General features: G+C 38.9%; 1 protein-coding gene across 3 annotated transcripts in view; it reads left to right on the top strand.

Moving 5' to 3' along the window:
* Positions 1–16,752, top strand: part of glg1b (golgi glycoprotein 1b) — a 157,053-nt gene that overhangs the window by 94,918 nt on the left and 45,383 nt on the right. For all 3 annotated transcript variants that reach the window (XM_077193855.1, XM_077193854.1, XM_077193857.1), the window contains exons 3-6: positions 10,876–10,905; positions 12,135–12,221; positions 13,498–13,713; positions 16,410–16,613. In XM_077193855.1, coding sequence (XP_077049970.1) covers positions 10,876–10,905; positions 12,135–12,221; positions 13,498–13,713; positions 16,410–16,613 — 537 coding nt within the window. The remainder of the gene's footprint in view (positions 1–10,875; positions 10,906–12,134; positions 12,222–13,497; positions 13,714–16,409; positions 16,614–16,752) is intronic.

Raw genomic sequence — 16,752 nt, 5'->3', positions numbered from 1 at the left:
GTTTCAGTTCCAAAGCAAAACTATTGTGACTATTTTGTTGTAATTTTTTTTTTGACTATTTGCAACTTAAATATACTGTTTGAAATAAATGAAGTTAGTTCATTTTAATGCTATAAATGATTATAAATATGTTAAAACATTAGCACGTAGCCTTTAAAGGGCAACTATTTCAACTTAATAAAACCGTTTAGAAATCATTTGGGTGGTTAAATAACCTGTTCTGGTGAGAATGTTGACTTTCCCCACTCCCCCCAGCGTTCCCAGGCGGAAAACCAACCTTACAACATGGGAAGTCTCTCAACATTACTAACGTCCCTAGGAAGTCTCGTGAGAAGCGAGAATGAGCGAGAAACACGAACTGCTTTACGGCAATTTGAAATTTAAAACACACGCCATATGATCAGTGTATGATGCATTACCCACCTCGGTAGACATGGCACCATAAAGCTGGCCGGCTCCGATAATAACAAATGCACATGAGCAGCGGTAAAGGGGAGGAGGGTGCCGCAAGTGAGTTTTTTTATGACAGTGTTGTGAAATATACGCCCCACAGCTGTATGGGGAGCTCATTGAGACAATATGCGACAACAAAAGTGAAAATCAGCGAAGAAATGGCTAGAGTTCTATGGCTAGAGTTGCCTAATCCGCCTTTAAATATTGTTCAGTTAAATAAACATTGCATTTTAAAAAATCAAATGAAGAGAATGAAAAACAAAGAAACATATTTACAGAACAAGTGGCAGGTCTTACACTTTAATACACGGATCTATTTTGACACATTTGATTTTTTTTGTCTCGTTTATCAAACATCTCAGTAGAGTACTTGACAGCATGAAAAAGAAATGTTTTATTCAAATTATGAATAGGTTATATCAAAAAAGCAATCAAAGAGCGCTAGTCAATGAAGCTGATATCACCTCGGTTCGGCTGAAGCGCAAGCTCTCTGACTTAGTGTGTGTACATATATATATATATATATATATATATATATATATATATATTAGAGATGCTCCGATCAGCATTTTTGGGGCCGATCACTGATTACCGATCACCAAAATCATGATCTGCCGATCACTGCCGATCACAGAGTGGCAGGGGAATGGGAATCTTTTATCTATAATCTAGCAGAGTTTGAAATGTGTTTATTTAATTGTATTTAGAAAATGAGATGTCTTAAGGCTACTGTAGGCCAACTTTCCCAAATAAGGCAGAGTAACATTAAATTATTCCAAATAAAGAGGGGTAAGGCAGACCAACACACATCAGATCAGCCTAATTGCAGGGGATCAAGTTACACTAAGGCATATTTGGAAATTGTAGCCTCTTAATAAACCCACTACATTTACTAATTGGCAACAAAATGTACAATGTACTGATAAAAGGGACAAAACTATGGCAAGTTTTTTTCTGTTATTATTTTGAACGTCTGATGTAGTTGAGCAGAATGCTCTTTTATGAAGTTACTTCATTAAAGGACATATTTAATGAGATTATGCCTGAAAAGGTTTTGGATTTTTTATCATATGTTCATTTAAAAATATATATTGTATAAATTGACTTCTTGTTTATATTTGTTTTATTTTATTGTATTTATATGATATTTGTATTTTTATAATTGAATTTTTGACATGAAAAAAGCTTTGAATGCTGACATGGCATTAAATAAAATAATCTGAATCTGATGTAGTTGAGGAACCAACTACGTCAGATCAAAAGAAAAAAAAGACCACCACCACTTTTGAAACATCTCGCGGCACGAATGTACCAATACAAATAAATAAAAACATCTCCAGTTAACTCAGGGCATTCATTTTGTTCATTTGTTAAATAAGAGGCGATCTAGCGCTGAAATGTTTTTTTTTTATCAAGTGATCGAAGTGCTCGTTGGTGCAGCGATCAGTGGCGCAGATACCGCGTTCTGTTGTGGCTCGCGCGGTGCACGGTCTTCATTCGGACGCGCGCTTCAATCCGTTGGGAAGACTCCCTATTAGTTCCGGTGAAGGAGAACTCATGTTGCCACTGCCAAGCTCCACTCTGCTGTTGTGTGCCCGTGCGCCACGCATGCAGGTGGGAAAAAGTCGCGCGAGTAATTTACGTCACGTGATCGGCTTTTTTGATCGGCGCTTTTGGGGTTCGCCGATCAATCTATTTTTAGCCAATATCGGCCGATCATAATCGCTTCCGATCAATCGGAGCATCCCTAATATATATTTATATATATATATATATAATAAACAAATCTGTCTTTATACCTCGTATATATGATACTCTGGTGTATAAAGTAGATTTTGATTAACTTACACCTCTGATTGGCCATTGCGTTTACGCACTCGACAAGCATATCTGTGATTGGCTACAATGCTCAACGCTGCAAAAACAAGTTGTAAATCTAAACCTTTGATGCTCTTCACAGAGGGCTCACACAAATATGCACGGGAGAGTTTGAAAGTAGTGCCTATCACCGATACTCGATACTACCGTTACTGTAGAAAGACTGGTAGGCCTACTGTTAAGTTTTTAAAGTATTGACTTGGTACCGAAGTACCGATAAATATGACAACCCCAGTCAGACAAGTTAATAAAGGACTGGAGAGTTGGTTGTTATTATTAAACAGACTTTGGTTGTTATTTTTCTTCTTATTTGTTTTGAAAGTTGTAGGAAATCTCTTATTGGGTCATAACCAACACTCATCATTGATAAAAAATAAGATGGATGGCCAACTATTAGCAGAAATCATTGGGGAGCTTTAAAATGGTACATTTGCATTCACAGATGTTTGCAGTCTACTAGAAATTGTAATAGGAAGTGTTTGTCAGCCTAGACTTCAGTTATTATTCAACCCACATTGCCTGATGTGGATTATGGAGAAAATGGTCCAGTGGTCTATAATATTTCCTTCTGCTTCTTAATGAATCAGACTGACTTACAATTTAGAAGACAACTGATATTAATTGCATAGAGACCATTGACATTTCAACTGTTCCACCCACCCGGCCACCTCTCATTGCTATGTGATCCAAAACACATATGCCTTGTTAGTTTTTTTTTTAAAATTGATCACAGGATACATGAACCAAATTAATTGAAAAAGAAAAAGTCATTGAAGATTGATGTCACTAATAACAACTGTAGTGATTTATTGCAGTTCGAACAAGTGAATCCCAGCAGACTTCTGTGAACCCTTTGAACCAAATCGTCCAAATTCAAGCTTTATCACATTATTACAGGAAAGCAAGCAATGTGTAATCTCCCAGAATCAATAGATGATCCATGTATGCCTTGGCCGCCCTGTAATCACAGAGCCCTGACGTACAGATAGAAATATCCTATTCTGGCTCCCGACGAGAAACTGGATGATTGATCCGGGTGTGGTTACTGAGCTCAGATATCAGTCTGTTCCTATTTAGGGCCTGTTATGCGGTTCTGCAGCAATATCGTCTTCTGATCCCCTTCATGAACGTTGACGATGAATCTGTTTAGTTGTATTATGTGGGTATAGAACACTAATGGTACTAGTTTTATCAGCTTTTGGTTAAGTGCTATGAGGATTTAGTACACACGCTGCTTTATTTTTAATGTAAGAATATCACAAAAACAGGACCAGGCCTTCCTAAAATCTGTCTGTCTCTATCTCTCTATCTGTCTGTCCTATAAAGGCCAATCAGATGACGCAAAACTCATGAGACATTTTTTTTCTATGCGCTGCTAATATTGCTTCTCTACATTCACCGGTCTAGCGGTTCTACCAGGTTTCTGAAAAGGACAATACATTTGCAGTTTCTTTTTGGAGAGTTGAGACATTGCAATGACAGCAACACTACACCAATGACAGTGAGAAACTAGGGCTGTGATGTTTTGTGCATATATTTCCTTCACAGTGGTGCTCTTTCTTTCCTCCCTAAAAGCCCAAACTTAACATCAAAATCAGCTAGATCGTGATTGACGTAAATTACTAGGGATGCACCGAAATGAAAATTCTGGGCCGAAACTGAAACCGAAAATTCTGAATGCACTTGGCCGAAAACCAAACCGAAAATGACATTAAAAAATTAAATATATATATATTTTTTTTTTGTATAATTATTATACAAATTATTATTAAACTTTTTAATTTTTAATTCAATAATTTTAATGAATCTGAATATTTTTTTTAATTAAGCCAATAAAATAAAATAACAACACTTATTTCAAGTTACACAAAAATTGGACTGAAAATAGGCCAATATTAAAATAATATTAAAAGCAGGGTAGGGAGGTTTAAGAAACTAGCAGAAAACTGCTGGATTTTGAAAGTATTGGGAATTTGACTGCTCTTTCTCTGCCATAATTGACCTATGGCTAAGCCACGCCCCCTCCACTCACTCCGACAAACAGTCAACATTCGGTGACAGGCGCTATGGCAGCTGTCACAGTAGGAGACATTTCACAGGAGGCAATTGATGATTTTTGGAGACAGAAAGATTATATAGATATATATTTTGGTAGAAAGTTGTCTAAAATATAGTGCTTTAATATGTAATTAATGGTTCATGATCAAATTAAATATGTACAGGTCTAAGTTGCATACGTTTCCAGGACAAGCCTTTTTACCATCTTTACCTAGAGTAACGTTACCTCTCCGTTAGTTTGGTGCTACAGTATTTACATGAATCATTCAGCACAACATTGCTAACATTTGTTACCTCAGTTATTTACAGATACGTTAATGAAGCTAAGTGACATGATGTAATGTTACAGCGCAGCTAGAAGCTAACGTTAATGTTTTCTAATGTTAGGCTAACGTTAGGTTAGAGATATTAAAGATAACGTTAAAATACATGGTTGACTTATCTTAGAACAGATGTAGACATCCTTGTTTAATTTATCCACGTTTAGTTGGTGTTGTGGTCTACCGCATAACTTAATCCAGACACTTATCTCGGTTAAGATGTGGCTTGGGAAAGGGTAAAAAATACACACCGTCACCCAGCCTCTCGGGATACCTAGTGTTGGAGTTGCATGTACTCAAAGGAAGCAGAGAGGAAGCAGAGAATGTCCGAGTGTATGGGATAGCTTTGCGCACTGTGATTGGCTTATCGCGTTTGGGGGTGTGGCTTAGCCATAGGTCAATTGTGAGACTTCCTAGCTTCCGGCCGGTACGTGCCTCTCCTCTTCCGAAATGAGCGAGTCAACCGAGTGCGCGCATATGGGCAGCTCCTGTTGCAGCAGGGCTGGGCCATAGCAGCGAGGGAGAGTGACAGTGACTGTGTTTATTGCAGCCCTGAGAGGACTACAGACACTATTTTTATAAACTCCTTTTCAGAGTACTTACATTTTAGATATGTATTGGTATATAAAGACAGTTTAAACAAATTTGGCAAAAATTGTTTAAGAAACAAATTGCCTACCCTGCCTTTAAATATCAATATATTAATATCAATTTCTTCTTCTTCTTTCAGTTCTATGCAGCAGAATCAGATTTAACATATTTATTTTTTGACCTATTTTTAAATTGAAGTAGTCCTACAAAGCTATTATTATGTGAGCAGATAGCAGGGAGAGGACCAGTGAACAAGAGGATAGCATCCTTTTACCAGCGTTGCCCAGCATGGCCATACACACCATATAACAGCAGAGTAGGGCGCATATTTTCGGCTTAAATTTTCTGCATTTTTCTCTTTAGGCCAAAAACTGAAAATGCCTTTTTCGGCAACCACAAAATTTCGGTGTGTCCCTATAAATTATAGTCTACTGTTGCTAAACTGCAGGATGTGCTCGACAATAAAAAGAGTTATTAAAGCGCCAAAGAGATACTGTCCCCCAACCAGCTTTCTGTGTGCGCGCTCCAAACCAGAGTGGAACATGGACACGCAAAGTAAACTTTGAGTTTCAGGTTTGCACGGCTTTCGCCTAAATGGTTAAATACACACAGAAATATATCAAAATGCCCTGTTTGGCGAGTATTTGCTTAAACACTGTCGGTTATGTTTTAAGTGAACATAAACAGTTGGGAAATAAATCGCATGTGTAACAGTATAATGGTTCCGTGCATTCGGTTTTAAAGTGACAGAAACCTAATATTCCGGCTGCCATCTGTGTCAATGTTAATCAAACAAGAAAAGACAAAGAGAAAATCACTAATTTCTCTTTAGTAGATTTAGTAGGATTAATCTACATTTAATTTACACTGTGAAGACTATGCAGTGTTGTTTCACATTTGATTACTTTCTGTTAATAAAGACTCTTCTGTTCTTTATTTATTTCACAGGAATGCTATATTTGTTAAGCTCTAAGCTGTTCCTATTCAGAGACTATTCCTCTAAGGCCCTGTGTCCACCAACTTGTTTTTTCACGCGGCTGGCATATTTTTTCCAATTGTTTTCAATGGGAGCGCCTCGTTTTTAAAACGGCATGAGCGTAACGAGACGCCGAGCATCTTTTCCACGCTGAAGCTCTGTCTTTTACCGGTCGCTGAGTGTTGAAGAACAGCTGTCCAATCACAGTGAAGGAAGGGCGGGACAAAAACCACACCGATCAACCGTCACGTTCTGCTTGTTCAACTTCAACAGATGACAACAAGAAGCATAATTACGGAAAAAATGATTTAAAACTAGAGCCAGAGCAAATATGTTACATTGTATTGACATTTTTATATAGAAACAACACAGAAACAAACTATCTTTGAAATGAGTTTCTGCTAACACTTCCGTATCATAGCAAACAAAGGGTCTCAACCGTAGACTGTAAAAAAATAGGTCTCAACTGAAGAAAAAAACCCCGCTGCGCTGCCAAAACGCTCTCAAGTGCCCACAGCTAGGCGTTTTCAGCAGAGCGCCTAGGGTTTTCAGCTGGCTAAAAATGCTTTGGTGGACACACGGCCTTAGAGAGGGAATGGCATATGCGTTGCTTGCCAATAAATAAATAGTTGTCAATTCATAAGACTCTCTCATCTCTTAATTTTTTTATACTTAAAATATGTATATATTTATAATGTGTATTATTTATATAATTTGTGCGTGTGTGTGTGTGTGTGTGAATTATTATTAATAATAATAATATTATTATTATTATTATTATTATACCTATTCTACTCTTGATCAACTTTTTTTGTCGATGCTAGCAGGTTTGTTGTGATGTCTGAGGGCAACTGAAGGATGACACATTATTGTCAAGCCATTGTTAGAGCATTGTATGTTAATGCACATTGATTTTGGCCTTTTTGACTGTTGTTGTCATCCCCTGACAATTGCTAATTGCATTTTCATGCTCTATGAGTCACTCAGCAGTTGTTTACTGTGCTAGGTTAGAGACTGTGGTTATTGACAGTTAGTTAGCAGACTGTGGTCTTACCCTGCTAGAATGAGAAAAAACAGACATACTGCTGAAATAATGAATTTTGTTGAGGGAGGAAAACTAAAGGTTTAAGAAGTCACAAGGCATTCTCTTTATGTGCTTGAATTATTAAGAGGTTTTAGTTTAAAGGGTTAGTTCACCCAAAAATTAAAATTCTGTCAGTAATTACTCACCCTCATGTTGTTCCAACCACATAAGACCTTCGTTCATCTTCGGAACACAAATTAAAATATTTTTGATTAAATCTGAGAGCTGAATCACTCCTCCATAGGCTTCTAAGGGATTGAAACTTGCCAACCCCGAAAAGTTATTGAAGACATCGTTAAAATAGTCCAAGTGACTACAGTGGCTCAAAGTTTATCAAGCGACGAGAATACTTTTTGTGCGCAAAAAAAACAAAAATAACGACTTTATTTCAACTATTCATTTCCTTCTCTGTAGGCCTCGAGTCAGTTCACTAGTGTAATAGCGTAAGCTTCTGTTGTTGTACGTCACACGCATCACACACATGACCAGCGTCGGCCTACGTGTGACGGAGTGATTGTGTGATGATGTGGAGGAGTGATCCAGCTCTCAGATTTAATCAAAAATATTTTAATTCGTGTTCCGGAGATGAACGAAGGTCTTACGTGGTTGGAACAACATGAGGGTGAGTGAATACTGACAGAATTTTCATTTTTGGGTGAACTATCTGTTACGGTGTTTATTCATTTTGTCATGTTTCTGGTTTGTGGTTTCTCTGTCTTTGGTCTTTTATTCAGTTTGTGCCTTGTTAATAGTAGTCTGTTATCCTAGTCATGTCATTATTAGGTCCCTTGTTTCAGGTGTGTTGTCTTGTTAGGTTGTATGGTCCCGCTCGGTGTTCTGATTTGCCCCAGCTGTGTCTTGTTCCCTCATCCCGTCTGTGTATTTAAATCCTGTCTGCTCTTTTGTTCGTGGTGAGTTATTGAATGTATGTTTTAAAGTGCGTACCACGAGTATCTTGTCTGTTCTGAATTTGTAATTAAAGTCTGCTACTGCTGCATTTAGATCCGCCTACTGCCTTTGCTTCCACGCAAATTCGTAACAGAATAACTGACCCCCTAGGATCTAGCAGCCATGCCTACCTGGAGTCCTGATGTCCAGATCCTCCGTCTTCGCCAGGAGAATCGCGCCATCGAGGATTATGTCGCAGAATTCCTCGAGCTGGCATATCTCGCGCAAATGAACACCCACGGCTTGAAGATCTTCTTCCGCGGAGGATTATCGGAACCACTCCGGTCTCTGATGCCCGAACCTGGTCCTCACGGATCTTTAGAATGGTACGTTGACCTGGCCCTGTTGTGGAGCGGTTCCCCGTTTACTGTGGGCGTGGAGGAGAAGCTGCGAGAGCCTGCGCTTAACGTCAGCCCGGTCGCGCCCGCGCTTCACTTCAACTGCTCAGCCGAGACCACGCTCCACGAGCCTGCGCTTCACGTGAACCGAGTCGAGCCCGCTTTCCACGACATGCCTGAGCTTCTTCCTGCCGAGACCGACATGCCTGAGCTTCTTCCTGCCGAGATCGACATGCCTGAGGCTGAGCTTCTGTCTTCCGAACCCGCACGTCGCTTCAGCCTCGACGAACCCGAGTCAAGTGAGTCAAGTGCCGCCGAGTAAAGTGAGACCGCGCTTCCCGAGTCAAGCGAGTCAATTGCCGCCGAGTCAAGCGCCGCCGAGTCAAGTGATTCAAGCGCCGCCGGGTCAAGTGAATCAAGTTCTGAGTCAAGTTCCGAGTCAAGTGAGTCAAGTTCCGAGTCAAGTGAGTCAAGTTCCGAGTCAAGTGAGTCAAGTTCCAAGTCAAGTGAATCAAGTGCCAAGTCAAGTGAATCAAGTGCCAAGTCAAGTGAATCAAGTGCCAAGTCAAGTGAATCAAGTGCCAAGTCAAGTGAATCAAGTGCCAAGTCAAGTGAATCAAGTGCCAAGTCAAGTGAATCGACTACCGAGTCAAGTGAGTCTACCGAGTCTACTGAGTCTACCGAGTCTACCGAGTCAAGTGAGTCTACCGAGTCAAGTGAGTCTACCGAGTCAAGTGAGTCTACCGAGTCTACCGAGTCTACCGAGTCTGCCGAGTCTGCCGAGTCTGCCGAGTCTACCGAGTCTGCCGAGTCTACTGAGTCAAGTACGTCCAGTAGTGAATCAAGCCCAGTGAAGCGTCGTCGCAGAAGGAGGAGGAGGACTCGTTTGCTTCGCCAGGCTACGGAGGGCGTTCCCAGACTCCTCGCCCTGCCGGCCCCGCCTCTGCGCCTCGCCCTGCCGGCCCCGCCTCTGCGCCTCGTCCTGCCTGCGCCCTTCAAGCTCCGGGAGGCCTGCCCGGAACCCATCTACCACCTGGAGGTTCCTCCCGAGGATTTCCCCAAGTATTTTTTGGGGGGGGGCAGAAGGTACTCCGTGAGGGCCATGGAGACGACGTCGACATGGTCATCATCCTCGTCTGAGTCTGCTCCGACCTGGCCACCATCTCATCGTGCTCCGCCCTGGCCTTTGCCACGCCATGCTCCACCCTGGCCTTTGCCACGGCATGCTCCGCCCTGGCCTTCGCCTCGTCCTGCTCCGCCCTGGCCTTCGCCTCATCCTGCTTCGCCCTGGCCGCCGTCACGTCCTGCTCCGCCCTGGAGGCTTCCTGTTCCGGGCAAGCCACGCCCTCGTCAGCCTCCAGGGCGCCCACCCTCCCGCCCCTATTTGATGTTCATTCGGCGCGGGGTCGCGCCTTATGGAAGGGGGGGATAATGTTACGGTGTTTATTCATTTTGTCATGTTTCTGGTTTGTGGTTTCTCTGTCTTTGGTCTTTTATTCAGTTTGTGCCTTGTTAATTGTAGTCTGTTATCCTAGTCATGTCATTATTAGGTCCCTTGTTTCAGGTGTGTTGTCTTGTTAGGTTGTATGGTCCCGCTCGGTGTTCTGATTTGCCCCAGCTGTGTCTTGTTCCCTCATCCCGTCTGTGTATTTAAATCCTGTCTGCTCTTTTGTTCGTGGTGAGTTATTGAATGTATGTTTTAATGTGCGTACCACGAGTATCTTGTCTGTTCTGAATTTGTAATTAAAGTCTACTGCTGCATTTAGATCCGCCTACTGCCTTTGCTTCCATGCAAATTCGTAACACTATCCCTTTAATGTTTTGTTACATAGCTGATATTGTACTGTGCATTTCGATTACAACAGGAGCTTTATCAGAATTTCATATCAAGGACCAGAACTATCCGTTCTTCCATATGCTTAACAGCGTCTTTAACTGTTTAATTTTTATTTATAATGCTAATGTTGGCATTTGTGTATGTGTTTTTGTTTGTTTTATTTGTAAAGAAAATGTGTCTACATTGGAAGATACTATAGTATACTATACTATACTACTATTTGATACTTTTTGTCTTTATTTACTGCCAGCAATATAGCTTTACTGCCATTATTAACAATTATAATTTTCAGACCAAACTTCAGTATTGGAAATCATACTGAATGAATAAATAAATAAGGAGAAGGAAATTAAGGGAAAAGTAAAAAAATTCTCTCCCTCTTTCTTTTACAGGACACGGAGATTTCTACGGACTGCAACCATGTAAGTACTCAAAAAGCCCTGCCTTTAATAATAATTATCATCTGCGTTCTACTGTACTTCAATATGACTCATCTCCTTCACAGCTTCACACTTCTCTTATGGTGATGTTCCTCTTTGTTTACTAGACCCCCTGTGCACACTTTATTCTTTCAGACAATTCTTTGTAGCTTTACGAGAGAATGCCTCAGTAGGATTTAGAGACTAGTAAGATCAGCAAGTAATTTCAGAAGAATAATGGCCTAATCACTTTCTAATGATGACTGCAGCCCGCAATTAATTTGGTGGGGCCCCGAGAGAGAGATCTGTTTCTGATCTCCTTCCCTAACGTTCGTGGCTTTGATGTTCTCATTAAGACCGCGGTGCTGAGGCCTGGTCCACAAATCAGAAACGAGGAAAATTTAAGCATTTGATTCAGGCCTGAGTCACCCGTCTCATTATGCAAGGCTCATAGTTGAGCAATAATTATGATAAAGACCTCATTCTGCCGTTTTGAAACATTCATCAGCACTTTTAGTTAGTGTCACTATTAATATGCAACCTAGAGGTTTTGAGCATTGCTGTGTGATACAGTGACTACAAGGCCGTTTACTTCAACTGAGATCTTATTATTTAAATAGAATGTTTAATTTTTTCTCTTTAAACTGAAATCTTTTACTTTCTATTGGGCCGTTATTTTCCGCACAAACCATAAAATGAACAAAGCATTACATCTTTTTCACTGCACTGCACAGCATTAAACTTCATGACTCTAGCATAAAACTAGAGATACTTTTGTAAGCACTGACGTAAAGGAATAGTTCATCTGAAAATTAAAATTCTCATTATTTATTCACCTTAATGTCATTCCAAAGCGGTACGACTGTGAAACGTCAAAGGGAGAAATTGAGAACCGAAGCCTTCAAGCTTCAAAAAGGATGCAAACGCATCGTAGAAGTCACAATTTATTTCAAGTCTTCTGAAGTCATGATAGCTTTGTGTGAAAAACAAATTTGAAATGTGCATCTTTATTTGCTGATAATCGTTCCCGCCAGTGGGTTGAAAATGTCTGATTCATGAATCATAATTGAATCATTCAGACCTGTGAACTGAATCAAAAGATTTATTGAAAAGATCAGACTCAAAGGAATACATTTATGAACATCACTACAACACATAAATTACAATAATATGCTTATTATTTGTAATGTTTCATATTTCTAATAATGTTACCTCTCCTTTTTTTTTTTTAGCTGTTGTGGAACTACAAGCTGAACCTGACCACAGATCCGAAGTTTGAGTCTGTGGCGCTGGAAGTGTGTACGAGCACCATGTTAGAGGTCAGGTTCTGCCATTGTTTCGCTAAATCATATTACTTTTGGTCCTTATCGGTTTGATTCTCTCACCTTGAGTGTATGTGAGTGTGTCATTTTATTTAATAAATCTATGCACTGCAGGTTTCAGAGTGAAACACGGCACTGTGTTCATTTACAGTAGTCGCCGAATGTTACGTCCAGCCTAGGAAATTATAAAAAATGTTAGCATTTTGCTTTGTTTGTTGCTTGGATTCAATTGTTTTATTTGTGATAATACAATGAAACATGTCAAATTGTACGGACATCATTTTCTTGCAGGCTGTCATACAAAGAAAACAAGAGAGAATGCCAAAACAAGAGAGAACCATAACTGATTATGTAGTAGTCAGTGTGTTCTTTCTGTGAGCTTTTAGTTTTTCTATGCATTTTTGACTTTTGCATAATAAAATAAAACCTGTAGCTTTTTTGCCAAATAATTTTGTCAGATAAATACATTAACCGTAGTGTTTTGTTCATCTCTCATATTTAAAATATTTAAAAATATATAAAATATTTTCCTCATATTTTGATGGCCTCATCGAACTTATCAAATACCCCCTCTGGACTTTTCTTAGTTTGTTTAATATTTAATAATAATAATCACAATAAAAATAAATATTTATTATTTTATAGTCATATTGAATGGATCAAAAACAGTGGGAATATGGCCTATGAAAAAGAGTTTCCTTTAATACTCTGTTCACGTTATGGTTACTGAAAGAGGTTTGAGTTGGGTCTTGTAAAGAGTTTTTCCCTAATCGTTGAGCTGTAAAAGGAGGGCTCAAACTCAAAGTCTTCAGTCATTTTTTTTATTCTTTATGCAGATGCACTCTCCAACAAAACCACGCCAGTAATTCTAGAATGATCAATATAGCTATTCAAGGCTCTGGTAGAAATTCCTGGATCTTTTCATATTGCAATATATATTGCAGAAAAACAAAATATTGCAGTCTTTTTTATATATATGGTGCAGAGGAACTGCCGTCTACATTTATAATGCAGTGTGGTTTTATGTTTGACTGCACTCTAAGCTGCCATAATGTAATTAAAATGAATCTCAGTGGATAAAAGTTTCTCACTAACCTCTTCGTGTGTGTGTGTGTGTGTATTGATGCACATTTGTGGTTGAATTCACAATTTAATTACCATTAGTGAAATTGAATATTAAATGGGGAATGAAAATTCTTCATATCTGTAGCATTGATGCCTGACTGCTCCATCTCACGGATAATTTAGAAAAGAGCATTAATCTGTTTTTTAGCTGAAAGAGTGTGCAGATGAGGAGCGAGGGAAAGGCTATCTGATGTCCTGCCTGGTGGACCACCGTGCTAACATCACAGAACGCCAGTGTCATCAATACATTACCAAGATGACCAGCATCGTCTTCAGTGACTATCGGCTCATATGTGGCTTTATGGATAACTGCAGAGAAGACATCAACACCCTTCAGTGTGGAAGCATCACTGTCGGAGAAAAAGTAAGCTTGCGTTCCAATAATAGTGAAGAATGCTTTGAGTCCTAGCCTACTTAAAACCGTAAAGCTCTAGAATGTCCCTTTGGGAAACCATAAGATGTTGGCTTGGTACCAGATGGCTCTGTTATGCAGTGACTGTGCCAGTCCCAAAGTGTCCACATTCCTCCAGGCATGATTGAAACTTGGCACCCGATCATCGCACTTGACTTGTTCCCCCGGGTGCACTCTGCTGAAATTAAAAAAGTTAACTTTAGACTTGTCTGCTCATTGACTTAAAATATCCTAAATAAGCTCAGACTGCCACACATACAAGATGATAAGTGAGGAATGAAAATTATATTTAGCATCTTAGTGGGTGTACACATATTTTAATGTCTTTTTAGATCATGGGCTATCTGTTAATTAGGTACTATTATAAGAGTAACTGACAGCTCCCGTTCTGTAAAGCCTTTAAATTTTGTCATGAAGTTGCAAGCCTTAAATTCTGGCACTAAATTACTGATTGGACATTTGAATATCATCATCAACACTGTTTTACTTTTTTGTAGTTTCCTTAGGTTGTGTTTTTTCCTGGGCCTCAAGAAGTGTTCAGCGGCTTAAGGCAGGGCCATCAATTAAATTCACAGGCCAATGATCTAAACTTGACAACATTCTTTTGCAGATTTTAACAAAAAGTTTTTTTTTAATATATATATATATATATATATATACAATTTATATTGTATTTTTTATTTTATTTTATCTTATTTTATTTAATGTCTCTCACTGTCCCAGTGTTGTTATTGTTAACTAAAACTGCTAATAGTTTGAACTAAAACTAAAATAAATATTAGAACTTAAACTTAAAAAATTTAAAAGAAAATTAGAAATCTTGCCTTGGTAAATTAAATGAAATATATAGTAGTACTTAAAGCTACAGTCCATAGTTTTTACTCTTTGTTTCCATCTCTGTTCGAAATCTGCAATTGCAGTTATTTGTGGAATTATCAACTTTACGTGGGTTGTGCCTCGGCACGGCACAGCGCGGATGTATCCAATGTTTTGAGGAGAATGTGCGGCTGTCAGTCACCGCGCCGGGGTGGATACTGGCATTCAGAATCACAGATTATACTTTTTGGAAGTATGACCAACATAAGAATTTTCTCTGGAAAATGTCATCTGTACAAGTAAGTAACATCCACTTTTGTTCTGACCAACTATTGGGAAAAAACCATTGCAGTAAATCGCGCTGATTAAATCTAACGATCGCTTATCATATCACGTCAAACCGTGCAAATTATACTTTGTCCTCAAATTGTTAATGTTAACATCAGCATTGCGTGACTACATTAAAGCCCTTCCAATAGTATTGTTGTTTTCGCATGGGCCCAGTTGCAGTCTCTTTTTTCTGTAGCCACTCCGAATTCCGAAGTACTTTGCATTTTACAACGGGTGAATCTCCAGTTGTCACTGGTGATTGTCGTTTGAACCTTTCTGGATCCGCCATCAAATTAACAAGTTTAATTATGCATAAATATTTAAAGTGCCGTGAGAAAAGGCTATAAATCTCCACCTCCAACATCTTCACATGCAACATAGCCTTCAAGCCAAGACTCCTTCTTTATGTGTACAGATGTGACGTAATGATGCAAAGACATGCTCGAATTTCCTGCGGAAATCCACCAGTTGCACTGGAATTAAAAACCATTATAACAAGCTTACCGTTTTGAATCGAGCTACGGCAAGCAGATAGTTTTCAACACTGGATGGTTATGTACTAGCTCCAAAATTTATTTTGGATAATTTTTCACCCAAAAAAGTTACGGACTGCAGCTTAAAAAAAACCTAAATAGAAAAACGAATCAAAATATCAAAACCACATAAAAATGACTAAAACTTAAATTTAAAACTGAAAAAATAAAAAGCACTATAATTTGTACATATTATATATAATATTTTTATTAACACAAATAAAAAAATGAAATGCAGAATATTAATAAATACTGTAAATTATAATAGTATGTAAATAATACTAAAATAACACTCCTCTCTCCCTGCACTTTCCTGTCTTTCTCTCCTATATAATAAAGCCAATAAGCTTATAACAGAAACTATTTAAAAAAAATAATGGTCACTCTTTATATTAGGTGTCCTTAACTACTATGTACTTGCATCAAAAAAAATTTACAATGTACTTGAGTTCACATTGTATTACAAAACACTTTTTGTGCAATCGAGGTGTGATACGGGTAAGGTTAGGGACAGGTTTGGTGGTATGGGTAGGTTTAAGGGTGGTAAGTTAAAGGTGTGTAAGGTGTAATTATACAGCTGTAATTACATGCAGGTATTTTAAAAATACATGTATGTACACAATAAGTGTATCGTATCAAATGATTAATTAATGTAAATGTTAGTACATAGTAATTTAATTTATTATCTTTGCAGTCAATACACCTAATATTAAGTGGGAGCAAAATAATTATATTAAATAAAAATTTTTTTTGCTATTTTCTCAAAGAATTTCTTCTTGTGTTTTCATCTCACAATTAAAAGCATCATTTTTAGTCTCTTTGGTTTTCTCTGTAAAATATCTAACTAGTTGACATTTTTCTTCCCTCCCGTTTACCCCTTCAGTCTAACATATCTGTTGTCCCAAAATGAACCCTAAGCCAAGCTCTGAGTTTCAAGGTCAACTAATTTGTCTTTTCCATTCCGGTTAGGACCTGCATTCCCAGGGTGAGGTGATTGCGTGTCTGGAGAGGGCTCTGGTCAGGGAGGCAGAGCAGCAGGATAAAACTCATCAAATCAAGGGCGACTGCAAAAAGTCCATCATGAGAGTGGCCGAACTGTCTGCGGATGATTTCCACCTCGACCGCTACATCTACTTCTCCTGCCGAGACGACCGGGAGCGCTTCTGTGAAAATGTATGTGTCCGCTTCTCTTATATATCGAATTTGCATACTTGTAATACTCACTACAAGTATGTACTTTTTTGGTCCAGTATCATGAAGTACCAGTATCAGTATCAGCTGACATGATTGACAGCTGCCCCTCATGTGCTAT

This window comes from Siphateles boraxobius, unplaced genomic scaffold, assembly GCF_051911475.1.
Source record: "Siphateles boraxobius isolate OS27281-9 unplaced genomic scaffold, OSU_SipBor_1 31, whole genome shotgun sequence".
Classification (NCBI taxonomy): Eukaryota; Metazoa; Chordata; class Actinopteri; order Cypriniformes; family Leuciscidae; genus Siphateles; species Siphateles boraxobius.
This window is presented reverse-complemented; position numbering and strand designations above follow the sequence as displayed.